Raw genomic sequence first — 14,157 nt, 5'->3', positions numbered from 1 at the left:
CACTCAATATCTCATATTCTACACTCAATCTCTCATATTCTACACTCAACCCTCTCACATTCTACACTCAATCTCTCATATTCTACACTCAACCCTCTCATATTCTACACTCAATCTCTCATATTCTACACTCAATCTCTCACATTCTACACTCAACCCTCTCATATTCTACACTTAACCATGCTCATATTCTACACTCAACCCTCTCATATTTTACACTTAACCATGCTCTTATTCTTCACTCAACCCTCTCATAATTTACACTCAACCCTCTCTTATTCTACACTCAACCCTCTCATATTCTACACTCAACCTTCTCATATTTTACACTTAACCATGCTCATATTTTACACTCAACCTTCTCATATTTTACACTCAACCCTCTCATATTCTACACTCAAACCCCCAATATATATAAAATTTTCCATGCTCATGTTTTACACTCAACCACACTTATATTTAACACTTAACCATGTTCATATTTTACACTCTACTCACACAACCACACTGTACTGTACTCTTTTTCTTTCTTTTCTCCGTGTTTTTCTTTTACTAGGGTTACTTTAGTGTATATATATATATATATATTATACACTAGATATAGAATTATGAACTCAACCACACATATTTTAAACTCAAGGATGCACATATTTCACAGTGTAAAATGAGTGTAAAATATGAGCGTACTTGAGTGTATGCAAAAAGGTGCATTAAGTAAAAGAAAAACACAAAAGATGGTATATGGTATAGATGCATGTGCAAGTTGTGTGAGTAGAGGTGCATGTGTAAAGTGCATTGTGCAAGTACAAAAGTAAACAGTATTTGTAAAATGTAGTGGGCTCATATTAAAGGGTGCATGTCAGAGTTCAGGAAGGGGAAGGAGGTGTTCAGAAGCCTGATGGCTTGTGGATAAAAACTGTTTGTCAGTCTGGCTGTCCCGGACTTCACACTCCTGTAGCGTCTGCCGATGGTAGGACTGTGAAGAGGCTGTGTTGAGGGTGTGTACTGTCCCTGATAATGCTGGGGGCCCTCCTGATGACCCTGGTCCTGTAGTTTTCCTGCAGTGAGGGGATGGAGTCTTAATCACACGCTGGAGAGCCTTCCTGTCCTGAGAGGTGCAGTTTCCGTGATGGAGCTGGTAAGAAAGCTCTCGATCGTTCTCCTGTAGAAGTTGTTGAGAGTTATGGCTGACATGCTAGTAAGTAGTATAAAGTCTCTCTTTCTCATTTTCATTCCCTATTCTGCATTTTAACAAAATGACATTTGCTGTACATAAAGTTTATAAAAGATTTAAAAATCAAAAGTAGTTTTCTGCTGATGTTTTGGTAAACTTTTAATGTTGTTTAAATATTAATTCAGGATTCACTAATTAGGTTTATTTTGTGTGAGGTTGATTTAACACCTATTCAGTGACTGATTGCTAGCTGGGTATTGGATTATGGCTAGTGTTCTAGCTGAGAATAACATTAGCTTATAGCTGTAGCTGTTCTGTTTGGGCTATTGTTTGGCTTCATCATCACTCAAAACCACCCATTATCCAGTTCATCTGTATTTTAAAAAATGGAAAAGGCAGTGAGGGGAGATTTTCAGTGGATGATCAGTTATGAAAAAAAAAATGGCCACTTAAAAAAAATTTAATTGTATTTTATTAAAAATAAAACAGTGTACAAGCATGGACACAATCCCTGAACTTTGACTGCTGTTAAAAAATAATTCATAAAAAAGTTTAAAAATGGTGTATTTAGAATTGTAGGACTTACATTCACTGGCTTTTATTGTAAAACAAACTGTGAAAAACTGTGGAATGTACAACGTACATTTCATAGTTGTCAACTGTCAAAAACCTGTATCTCTAAATATCAACTTTACAGGAGAAGGAAAAAAACCTTCTCAAGTTTTAATTAAAGTCAATGTAAACATATTGATTTCCAAGTAATTCTGGGACATTTCTATTGCTCCATTCATCTTGAAAGTCTCATACAATGTAAACAACAATTACCCTTTTGACATTATGTCAAAAAGTGAAAAAACTGTAAAATGGAGATACAGGGTTTTTGCATAGCAGCAACGATTCCCTGTGCAACACAGCATGTTGGTCTTTAAACCTGTTAGAAGAACTCTGTCTTTACTAGTGCAGTGATCTGCCCTGAATCCTTCACTCCCTCTTGCTCTTTGAGGAGGAGGACCTTCTGCAGCATTTACGGAAGAGCCACTTGCACGTTTTCACGAAGATGAACACGACCAGAGCGACTACTGACAGCAAAAAGGCAGCAACGTCCAGACAGTGGTACTGGTACCAAGTGAGGTTATGGGACTCGACCCTCAGGTGCTTGGCCCCCTTGTTGCGCATCACAAACTCAATCCAGAAGACCGCATGGTCCAACGGCTTCAGTGGTTGATCATGGTGGATGCGGGACAGCCTCATCATGTTCTCTTTGTACCTGAGAGAAGAAGAAGAAGAAGGGAAATGCCAATGAAACTGTTTAGGTCATGTAACAAACACTAGACCTAGGCTGTCACCAATCTCATCTCAGTCAATACATGCCAAAATCGTAATGAATTTTTCTTAAAAATTTGTTGAAATCTACAAAAACATGTAGATAAAAAATATGTATATTACCAGTAATTAGCAATGTAACGAATCACAGATAATCCATGATCTGTAGGGACTGCCCCCATAGTTCAGGGCGCACGTGAACCACGGTTTAATCATCAAAGTTTAACCATAACAGTGTGGAATACAGTTCTACTGCCACGAGAGCCAGAAGACTACACATCGAGCACGGCCTCACATCTGCAGCTCCAGAGTGCAGAGCAGAGCTCTATTAGTGTGAGGAGTGGGAGTCTCACATGGACTCGGGCTGAGAACTCTTCAAGTCAACCTCAGAATGACGGACTCCACTATGAACTTTTACTGTGGAGCGAGACGAAGGGAAAAAATGGAGCGCCAGAGAGAGGCTCTTTGACTGTGTCAAAATAAGAGTCACTAATACAAACGAACTGTCAAAAATCACTCAAATATATGAACAAACAGGCAGTGTCAAAATAAAAGTCACTAATATAAACAAACGGTGTTAAACTAAGCAGTAACAAATGACTCCCTTTTTTTCTTTTCTTTGATCTGAAAAACAATCAGTGATTTAAAAGCTGTGATCTAATTTGAACCGTGAGTTTGGTGATCTATTACACCACTGCCGTTTACAGACTGCAACACCACACTACCGTGTTACTGCTAAGCTATGACTCTGTCTTTAATTAAGCAAAGCATTTAACCTCAGAACCTCAGAAAACAGCCAATCAGACCATTACGCACATGAACAGACTAAATACGTACTACTATTGTTATCATTATGTCATAAATAGGAAAGAATAGTAAAGAACTTTTGTAGCTGCAAAGCTCTTCCTGACATAAAGAAAATGAAGGGTCTAAAGGAATTAAAGCTGTGTAATAATAATCACCACCTTCAAGAATGAAAAGACTCACGATGGATTGTTAATGACGTCAGTGAGAGCCTCCTTCAGGTCCTCAGTCTTTATTTGGTTGAAGTTAACGATAGCAGCCGCTCCCTTGGTTTTCATGTGGAACAGGTTATCTGGTTGGTCACCAAACAGAGGTATACCCACCAGTGGGACACCATGGTATATAGCTTCATATATTCCATTGGTCCCACCATGGGTGATGAAGGCCTTGGTCTTAGGATGTCCTGTAAGGATCAGATGTGAATCACTGTATTACAGTAGACTGGCTTGAACTCGTACTTAATGACAATAACGTTTAATCAAATCTAATCTAATCTAATTAGTGCATTTTGGTGAACATTAGCTACAACAACATTTGTATGATCAGTAGAGACTTGCATATCCACTGGAAGACGGACATCTGTCTATGACACATTACACACTTCAGTAAATAGATCATCAGTACCAAAATATGCACCCTCAGTGGCTCAATAGTTCTCACTAATAGTTCCTGGGTGTTTGATCAGGTTTTTTATTTTCCAGGTGTTTCCATTAAAGGTACATAGTCTCTAAATGTCCAGGTTGTCCAGATTTTCCAGAACAAATAGGAGCCCTGATTTTATTTCTGCTGCTACTGAATCATATCAGTCAGTAACTGTTTAGCTAAAGTACTGGAATGCATTTCATTTCTGACCATATGAAATTATACTTGTCAAAAGTTTGAAATCATATTTAATAAGATAAAACCAAAATCCAGGAGGAAAACATGACTAAAATGAATGTACAACTATAATATTTATTTATTATTTACTAAAAATCCAAATATTAGGTAAAACATTTAAAATACCAAAGAAATCATTTTGGGCATAGTTAATATGTAAATATATAATGTAGAAGCAGAGGTGGGTAGTAGCATTGTTACATTTACTTAAGTAACTTTTTGAACAAATTGTATATTTATAAAAACAGTACTTCATACTTCTGTTAAACTCAAGACAAAGAGTAAACCTACTAATTTGCTTTTTGTGGATCTCACATCTGTAATTACTTGTTTTTATTTACATTTATTTTCTTACAATTCTTACAATTTTATTGTTGGTTGTTTTAAAAACAACTAGTCCTATTTTTTATGGCTAGTTTACATGTATTTATTTTATTACAATTAGTTTGAAGAAAAACTTTTAAGTTATGGGCATTTTTGATTTGGTGCTTGTATGTGATTCCTGAATAAGGCTGTGATGTTGCAGTTCTATTTTGATTATTAAATGAGACTGAGGAAGTAACTCACTCTGTGAGTAATCTTTTTTACTAAATACTTTCTTACTTTTACTCACTTAATCATTTAAATGACCAATTTTACTTCTACTTGAGTCAGTATTATTTTAATGTAACAATACTTTTACCCAAGTTCTCATTTTTGGCTACTTTACTCAACACCACAACATATAAATTAACATGACAAGTGATTCAGAACTTTTGACTAATAGTGTAAGAGACAACACTGCTCTTTACCTAGTAGGTCATTCTGGGGAATCCAGTCATAGAGTCTTGTGTTCGGAGCAAGAGTATCTGGTCTCTCTCCTGAGTAGCGCCACAACACCTGTGATAAAGCAGCACCAGTGAAAAACCAGTGAACCACTTTCTACTGTATAAACAACCAATCACTCAATCACAGAACCTTCAAATATTCAGAATCAGTGGAGTAAACCCCTCCAAACCCATCCCTGCTTTCTCCTCTCAAGCCATATTAAACTACTATAGGACATCTACAACACTCTAATATACCAGGAGGCCAATGAGGTTTTTGTGTTTATGGTAAATAAATGAACATCAATGGAAAAACAGCACTATACCAGGTGTTTTATTCCTAGGAAAGCTAGTAAAGTGATTTCTGCAGATTCAACAAACATTCAGTGGTGCAGTCTCTGACCTTTTGTGGGATCTGTCCGAGTGCTGAAGCGATGGAGTTAGCTCTCGCTCTGGTGAGGTTATTTATCATGGACCCCAGTGAAAACACCACAATGCCGTCATCCCCTGAGCTCTGGACAAACGCCTCAATCTCCTACAAAAGCAAAACAGGACAGTAGTTATGGATGACAAGACATTTATGTTGGGCCTATAATCATGTCCCTCAAGAAGCTAATTCAGCTACAACCGAAGTAATGGCTCATTATAGCAACTTTAAACATAATGGCCAGTCTAAGTACTGCAGGAGCCTCGATTTTAGCCAATCAATATGTTTACTCCCAATTATCCACTTGACATCTAGGCTTCTGATTTAGTTAATACATTCAAGACTCATATAGTAACTACTTTCAGTGCTGTATTCTAGCCTGAAGTAGTAGGCATACTATGACAGGCTGTTAGCAAGACTAGTCTAGACTAGCTAGCACACAGCATAACTGAGCCAAATCCATTAACGTTACCTTCATGGTGTAAATTCACTTCTGAATGTTAATAATTTTATTAATAATGTAAATAATAATGTTAAAAACACTATTAACTATCTGTTGTATCTGGTTTGGTAATTTTTATCAATGATTAATAAATAGTTCTGATCAGAGGAGGACGGGTCGGGTCCCCCCTGTGAGTCTTGGTTCCTCCCAAGGTTTCTTCCTCCAGCTCTGAGGGAGTTTTTCCTTGCCACTGTTGCCGTTGGGGCTCACTGGAGGGTCTTTGATCCTTCATGTCTTACGTTATTTCTTTTTTTTTTTTGTCTGTCTTTTACTAATTACTAATTATGTAAAGCTGCTTTGTGATGACAACAGTTGTAAAAAGCTACACAAATAAATTTGACCTGACTTGACTAATTTAAATGTATTCTTTTTTTTACCACCATTTATTCTGGGGCAAATGTAGCCTGTGACTGTAAGACTTGTTAATAATAGTTACTACCCTGCTGAAAAAACAAAAAACATCATTGGTAGCTGGTTAAGATGGTTCACAATCTCAGCTTTTGACGAGCATAAGATACATTTACATTTATGGCATTTGGCTGACTTACAAGGTTACTGGTATTACAGAGGAGGGCCAACCTAGTGTTAGGAGTCTTGCCCAAGGACTCTTATTGGTGTAGCGCAGCATAGTGACCTAAACCGGGAATTGAACCCCAGTCTACCACATGGTGTGGTAGCTCACTGGCAGATAGAGGTATTATCTGTTGCGCCACACCAACCACGATACAGGATAGATACAGGGCCGGGCCAAGCCTTTATTAGGGCCCTAAGCAGATTTTTACTTGGGGCCCCCCATACCACCACCTCAGCACCAGAAGCTCCATTATTCCATAGGCTACACTGTGTATGTGTTTAACATACCCACTACCATTAGCATTATATAGCACAATTCCAGCCGCCAACAGCAGGAATTGATTAACCTAGTATTGATGTACCAACTATGAAAATAAATTAAAGTAAATAAATTTATGGGGTCCCCTGGTGGCGTTGGGTAGTGGGCATGTAATTCCAGTATGCCTCTCATAAGGTATGTTTCTGTCTGAGTTTGATGGTCCGGCTGGTCTACTAGCATGATCAACCTGACCAAGCTAAACAACCAGTTTGACCAAGCTTGATCCCCATGACCAAGCCGTTTTTCCACCTACCACCTAGACCATCAGAGACCAGCTTAGACCGCCTGAATGCAGGAGTGCTGGATTTCTGGACGTGAATGCAGCCCATTACTGAGATAAAGATCTGTAGTAAAGGTTAAGCACCAGACCTTTGTATACCTAATCATTTTATCATCTATCCAAAAGGAGGTGAAGAGAAGCTCTTACTTCTGGAAGTGGCTTTGCAGGCTTGCAGTGCAATCCGCCTACAAACTTGAAGTTTGGCAGTAACGGCCGTGGATATTCGATGTCCCAGTAAGTTCTGATTAACCAGATGTCAGCTTTTCCTATAGTGTCACACATAGTTGTGGGTTTGCCTATGAAGTACAGGAGAGAAGATAGCATAGCTTACTTTACAAGTTCACATAATGCATAACAGGTGCTACTCTTTTCTACAACTAATGGACAACTACAGCATATGGACAAAAGTATTGGGACACCTACTCATTCACTGTTTCTTCTGAAATCAAGAAAAATAAAGAGTTGATCCTGCTTTTGTTGGAGGAACTGTCTATGCTGTCCAAGAAAGAAGGCGTTCTACTCGATTTAGGAGGGGCATTGATGTGAGGATTTGATTGCATTCAGCAACAAAAGCATTACTGAGGTCAGGATGTTGCTGGTGACCACCCCAACTCATCCCAAAAGCAGCTATAAATGTATATGTAAGTTTGAGACCTGAAGAGGGAAATGCACTTAGCCAGGTACAGTAACTGCCTGAAGACCCACCAACAGATCACAGCTAGTACTGGAAAAGTCAAGTACCCCTATAGCAGCATTTCATGAGGACACAACCCAATAAACTCACCTGTTATTTTAGAGTAATCAAACGCAAACATTCCTTGCAGCTTGTAAAATGCAGTGTAAGTCATGTACAGCAGCACATTCTCCACCTGCTCCAGGAAGTTCATGCGGTCAGTGAGATGCCCCTGGGCGGCTGCAGCGGGCACATACGAGGGTGGAACTGGCAGCTGACCGCACAATCTCTCTACACTGTGCGCAAAACTGACCCGAACAGACACCACATGAGGGAGGCCGAGGGTCTCTGCCAATAAATCACTGCACTGCATCACAGGGTCGTACAGAACTGCATCAAAGTTTGACTCCCTGAGTGAAGCTATGAGCTCTTTATTAAGCATCCCTTCACACACTGCCCCAACATAGCGCTCAAACTCAGCCTTCATGCTCCAGAAAAACGTAATCGTCTGAATCCCGGTGATGCCTTCATTCATCCAAGTATTAAAGATGTCATGCCAGAGGGCTCGAACTTCTTCCTCCTCGATGTCCACCTTAAAAACAGAGTGTCTGAAGTTCTCTGTCTGTGAGAATTTGATTGAAGGTGAGGCGCTGTGCGTAAGGACGGTCACGCTGTGGTTCCGAGCCACCAGCTCCTCCACGATTGCGCGCATGTTGATCCAGTGGCTGTATTCAGCAGGAAGCACCAGGACGTTTCCACCCAGAGCTGTTTCAGACCCACAGAGCAGCAAAGCCACCCAGGGGAGCAGATCTCTGGGTGTCATTGTATGTAAAACTGACAGTGAGCAGTGTTGCCTGTATTGTTACCCTCTCACGTCTCTAAGCAAGCCTCATCTCTGGACTGTTGATTTCAGTTCCCTTCAGATCTGGGACAAAGGGAAGTGGGCGGGTTCACATGCAGCAGGCTGTGTTTGCTGGTTGGGGAGAGATCAGCTTTGAAAATAAAAGGCTCTCGCGAGGAGAAGTGTTCTCGTCTTTGAGCCAGCAGTCCAGAGGGCTGGTGTTGCCAGAGATGCTATAAATGAATAACCAACATGGACTTTGGTACTTCTTGCTGCAGAACCAGAGTCCAGAGGGTCGTGTCGAACCACAGTCAGCAACTCTCACTTCTTGCTTTTGTCGGTGGAAAACCGTTGTGTCTCTATTAGTCTGAAATCTTGTGCTATCAAAAAATATCAAGCTTGAACTGAACTGAACTGGAAAGCCAGGGCTGGTCATTTATGTTATTTTTTACTTTTCTGCAGCTAAAAACTGGCATTTCACTCTCAAAAGTACAATAGGAACTGATAGGTTCATGTTTATCACATATCCTCAAGCCAGCCTGAACTCTCTGGACTCTGCCGAGGAGCCAATCACAGTGCAGAACTCCACCTCAGCTCAGAAATTAAATTTCCCTTGTTTCACTGTGTACATTTACAAACACGGCACGCTACATGTTTATTAATTATTATTATCATTTTACTAAAACCTTTTTTTCAAACCCAAAGAAAACCTAAAAAAATCACCTAATATATCAAATCAACGTTGATCTCCGATTTCAGAATTTATTTATTTGTGCACATCTATTTATGCTGACATTATTTCAATGTTATTTTTGATGTATCAAAATGGAAAATCAACATAAAATACTCTCAGCATAAAAACGCAGTCGCTTATTCACTGATTTAATATAAAAATAGCAGTTGTATTAATCTCATTTTAATATTTTCTTAGTAATTATTTTGTGTTTTTATGCTACTACCAAGTTTACTAAGTTTTTGCAGCGCTGGAAGGCATTATTATATTGTTAATTCTATTTTAGCCTTAGAGAGAGAGCTCTCGAAGGATGTGTGTGTGTGTATATATATATATATACACACACACACACACACACACACACACATATATATATATATATATATATATATATATATATATATATATATATATATATATATAGGTGCTACCGTGCACCTCGGAAGCTCGTACTTACAACTTTGGAGCTCTTAAGTAGGACATGATTTCTGTTCAAGTGGTTTTGGTCAAAAATATCACAAACAGCCAGGGAAAATGCTGTGTATTTTATTTCCTGCTGTTTTCTGTTGTCAATCGACAGCAAGTATATTTACAATTAATACAAAGAAATCTGGGTTTTTTTTACGTATGGATGAAAGTAAACCATTAGAGTTAAATAAAGACCTCAGTGTCTGTACTGCTGCTAAATAACACATTAACCAGTTTATACAGGAATGCTGTGTGCGCTATAAGAATTATTAAATACCCTCAAATCGTAATTTCTAGCAGCAAATTCGGTAATAATTTTAATACCCGAGTTCCTAAACTGAAGTAACTTTCTAACAATAATATTTATCCTTCTATCCACAGCAAATCGGCTACTCTCCTAACGTGGTGCGAGTTGCCACCCTTAGCTACATACGCCGCCCCCAGTTATGATTATTAAGAGGAAACCCGTCTACAGTGTGACATTGCCTCCATCAACGCTGATTCAGTGCTAACATGAACTGATGTCCATGAGGTTATGATGTGATATTGAAAAATGGTTGTTTTCCCACTCTGAACATCACGTCTTGCCATGCAAACATAATTCAAAGTTTATTTGAAGTTTAACAGCTAACCAAAACATTTCATTTAACCTTCATAATAACATACTAAATCATTAACACTTAGACATTTAGCAACATTGGCAACTACAATTTTTAAAGGTTCTGAAATAAACATAATTATCTAATATGAGTCTATAAAACATTTATTGACAGGTTTTTTTGTTGAAAACTCTTAGTCATGTGACAAAACACGGCAATCTGACTGGCTGTTCAGCGTAGCCCGTCATTCCTGACCGAAACTAAAATTCTGCAATTTGATTGGCTCCTAATAAATGAGCTAAGAACTAATCACTAATCAGTTTTTTTGCTCATCGTTTACATTTAACTTCAATCCCGTTTCTGAACTGCTAATCCAATTATATACTATGTGGACAAAAGTATTGGGACATCTGCTCATTCACAGTTTCCTCTGAAATCAAGGGTATTTAAACAGTGTATATCTTGCTTTGGTTGAAGCAACTGTCTCTACGGTCTAGAGAAGGTTTTCTGTAAGGATTGGATTAGATGTTGTATGATCAGCACCTGACCTCATCCCCAAATGCTACTCTCCTCCAGGTCCAGTAACTGCCTGAAGACCCATCAACAGATCACAGGTAGTACTGGAAAAGTCAAGCACCCTTATAGCAGCACTGCATGAGGACACAACCCAATAAACTCACCTGTTATTCTGGTGTAATACTTCTCAAACGTAAACATCATCTGCAGTTTAAACAACACAGTGTGAGCAATGACCAGCAGCACATTCTCCACCCGCTCCAGGAAGCTCATGCGGTCAGTGAGATGCCCCTGGGCGGCTGCAGCGGGCACATACGAGGGTGGAACTGGCAGCTGGCCGCAGAGCCTCTCCGTGCTGTGCGCAAAACTGACCCGAACTGACACCACATGAGGGAGCCCGAGGGTCTCTGCTAATAAATCACTGCATGGCATCACAGGGTCGTACAGAACTGCGTCAAAGTTTGACTCCCTGAGTGAAGCTATGAGCTCTTTATTAAGCATCCCTTCACACACTGCCTCAAGATAGCGCTCAAACCTGGCCCTCATGCTCCACATCAACATAATTGCCTGGATCCCGGAGAGGTCGTCATTTATCCAGGTATGGAAGACATCATACCAGAGGGCTCGAACTTCCTCCTCCTCGATGTCCACCTTAAAGACAATGTATCTGAAGTTCTCTGTCTGTGAGAATTTGATTGAAGGTGAGGCGCTGTGCGTAAGGACGGTCACGCTGTGGTTCCGAGCCACCAGCTCCTCCACGATTGCTCGCATGTTGATCCAGTGGCTGTATTCAGCAGGAAGCACCAGGACGTTTCCACCCAGAGCTGTTTCAGACCCACAGAGCAGCAAAGCCACCCAGGGGAGCAGATATCTGGGTGTCATTGTATATAAAACCATCAGACAGTTTGGAGACAGGTACGTGTTGCCTGTATGGTCAAGATCTCACGTCTCTAAGCAAGCCTCATCTCTGCACTGCTGATTTCTGTTCCCTTCAGATCTGGGTCAAAGGGAACTGGGCGGGTCCACATGCAGCAGGCTGTGTTTTCTGGTTGGGCAGAGATCAGCTGTGTTGAGTCTTTGAAAGTAAGTAACTCTCGCGAGAAGTGTTCTCGTCTTTGAGCCAGCAGTCCAGAGGGCTAGTATTGTCAGAGAGGTTATAAAGGACTAGCCTACATGGACTTTGGTACTCCTTGCTGCAGAACCAGAAGTCTAGAGAGTCTTAAAAAATATCAGCTGTGTAGACAAACTTAAAATTAACTTACATGACAAGACAAGCCAAGTAATTTGTAATTTGTAAAAAAAAAAAAGTACCTACAAACCATAAAGTTTTAATAGGAACCGATCAGTTCATGTTTATCTGCTGCAGAGAGTCCTAATCTATTGGCAGCACTTCTCTACAGGGACTAGAAAAGCTGTGTGTGCATTTTTACATCAGTGTCAGCAATGAGTGCAGCTTAAAACAGTTGAATGCATTCATTAGAAGAGGTGTCCACAAACATTTGGACATATAACCAGGTCATACAGTCTAGACAGGTCGATGCCTAGCCTTTAACCAGTCAGTAAGTGAACCTGCACAACACAAAGCCTGGAAATCGATGGGAAATCCTGGGAATCGATGCTACACGAACCTTTGCCCTATAAAGAAAAGCCTTCCCTGGACAGTGGAGACAGCTACTCAAGCAGAAACAGCACTAACTCCTGCTTTCAGAAGAGACAATGAACGAGCAGGTGTCCCAATACTTTTGTCCAGGCAGATATGAACAGCTTACTTAGTATTGTTAACATTGCTGTGCAGCAAACTACTGTGTGCCCCACTAAAACCACGGCGGTAAGAAGTCCATTGTATTCTGGACTGCTGTGCAGCACTACAGGCCATGCCACGCCACGCCAGGCCACGCCAATTCACTACATTTCCCAAAATGCACCAGCCCTTTCCCCCAAAAGCTTAAGCAGCATTCGCCTTCAGTCAGAGCCAGTGTATTTCGGCTTTACAGACTAATGGACACTCGTAAACATTTCAAAGTAAGTCAGACAGGCTACAGAAAAAGTTATGATAGCTACAGGATTTAGGACAAGCTACCAAAATACATATAACACCCCTGCAGTTTAATGCAATTACTAACATTATTATTAACCTGTAATATTATAAGACAACCAGAGGGGTACAGCTGTGCCCCTCTAAATGCTGTGTGTGTCCCACTACAACTGCAAGTGAGACCTGAGGTGAGAGATGCGCTCCTCTCCAGGTCCAGTAACTGCCTGAAGACCCACCAGCAGATCTCAGCTGGTACTGCAGACATAGCATGAACACCTACCTGCCAGTTTGTGATACATGTCAGACATCAGCATCCCTTGCAGTTTAAAGGCTACTGTGTAAGTCATGACCAGCAGCACATTCTCCACCCGCTCCAGGAAGCTCATGCGGTCAGTGAGATGCCCCTGGGCAGCTCCAGCGGGCACATACGAGGGTGGAACTGGCAGCTGACCGCAGAGCCTCTGCGTGCTGTGCGCAAAATTGAGCCGAAAGGACACCACATGAGGGAGGCCGAGGGTCTCTGCTAATAGATCACTGCATGGCATCACAGGGTCGTACAGAACTGCGTCAAAGTTTGACTCCCTGAGTGAAGCTATGAGCTCTTCATTAAGCATCCCTTCACACACTGCCCCAAAACAGCGCTCAAGTCTGGCCCTCATGCTCCACATCAACATAATCGCCTGGATCCCGGAGAGGTCGTCATTTATCCAGGTATTGAAGATGTCCAGCCAGAGGGCTCGAAATTCCTCCTCCTCGATGTCCACCTTAAAGACAGAGTGTCTGAAGTTCTCTGTCTGTGAGAATTTGATTGAAGGTGAGGCGCTGTGCGTAAGGACGGTCACGCTGTGGTTCCGAGCCACCAGCTCCTCCACGATTGCGCGCATGTTGATCCAGTGGCTGTATTCAGCAGGAAGCACCAGGATGTTTCCACCCAGAGCTGTTTCAGACCCACAGAGCAGCAAAGCCACCCAGGGGAGCAGATCTCTGGGTGTCATTGTATATAAAACCATCAGACAGTTTGGAGACAGGTACGTGTTGCCTGTATGGTCAAGATCTCACTTCCCTAACAAGCCTGGACTCTCTGGACTCTGCTGAGGAGCCAATCACAGTGCAGAACTCCAGCTCGGCTGTCAAAGCTGTCAAAATAAAATTCCCCTTGTTTCACTGTGTACATTATAAACACGGCACGCTACATGTTATTAATA

At 40.9% G+C, this 14,157-nt stretch overlaps 1 protein-coding gene across 3 annotated transcripts; it reads right to left on the bottom strand.

Moving 5' to 3' along the window:
* Nucleotides 1–1,629: 1,629 nt before the first annotated feature.
* LOC140535093 (UDP-glucuronosyltransferase 2C1-like) lies at nucleotides 1,630–14,000 on the bottom strand. Of its 3 annotated transcripts, none has more exons than XM_072656601.1 (6): nucleotides 13,233–14,000; nucleotides 7,235–7,383; nucleotides 5,390–5,521; nucleotides 4,972–5,059; nucleotides 3,485–3,704; nucleotides 1,630–2,441 (listed from the first exon to the last, which is right to left on the bottom strand). In XM_072656601.1, the coding sequence occupies exons 1-6, from the start codon at nucleotides 13,960–13,962 to the stop codon at nucleotides 2,156–2,158; spliced, it is 1,605 nt and encodes a 534-aa protein (XP_072512702.1). In that variant the 5' UTR covers nucleotides 13,963–14,000; the 3' UTR covers nucleotides 1,630–2,155. The 3 variants fall into 3 exon arrangements, with proteins under 3 accessions (XP_072512702.1, XP_072512695.1, XP_072512734.1); XM_072656594.1 differs by lacking the exon at nucleotides 13,233–14,000 and adding an exon at nucleotides 11,082–11,938; XM_072656633.1 differs by lacking the exon at nucleotides 13,233–14,000 and adding an exon at nucleotides 7,872–9,669.
* Nucleotides 14,001–14,157: the final 157 nt, after the last annotated feature.

This window comes from Salminus brasiliensis, chromosome 1, assembly GCF_030463535.1.
Source record: "Salminus brasiliensis chromosome 1, fSalBra1.hap2, whole genome shotgun sequence".
In the NCBI taxonomy this organism is placed as follows: Eukaryota; Metazoa; Chordata; class Actinopteri; order Characiformes; family Bryconidae; genus Salminus; species Salminus brasiliensis.
This window is presented reverse-complemented; position numbering and strand designations above follow the sequence as displayed.

Bases quoted from the DNA above. Each gene is read 5' to 3' on its own strand.
- LOC140535093 (XM_072656594.1), bottom strand. From the start codon at position 11,814: ATGGTTTTATATACAATGACACCCAGATATCTGCTCCCCTGGGTGGCT. The intron at 7,384-11,081 runs GTGAGTTTATTG...TGTACTTCATAG, and splicing joins GTATTACACCAGAATAACAG to GCAAACCCACAACTATGTGT. The intron at 5,060-5,389 runs GTCAGAGACTGC...GCTTTATCACAG, and splicing joins TCGGACAGATCCCACAAAAG to GTGTTGTGGCGCTACTCAGG.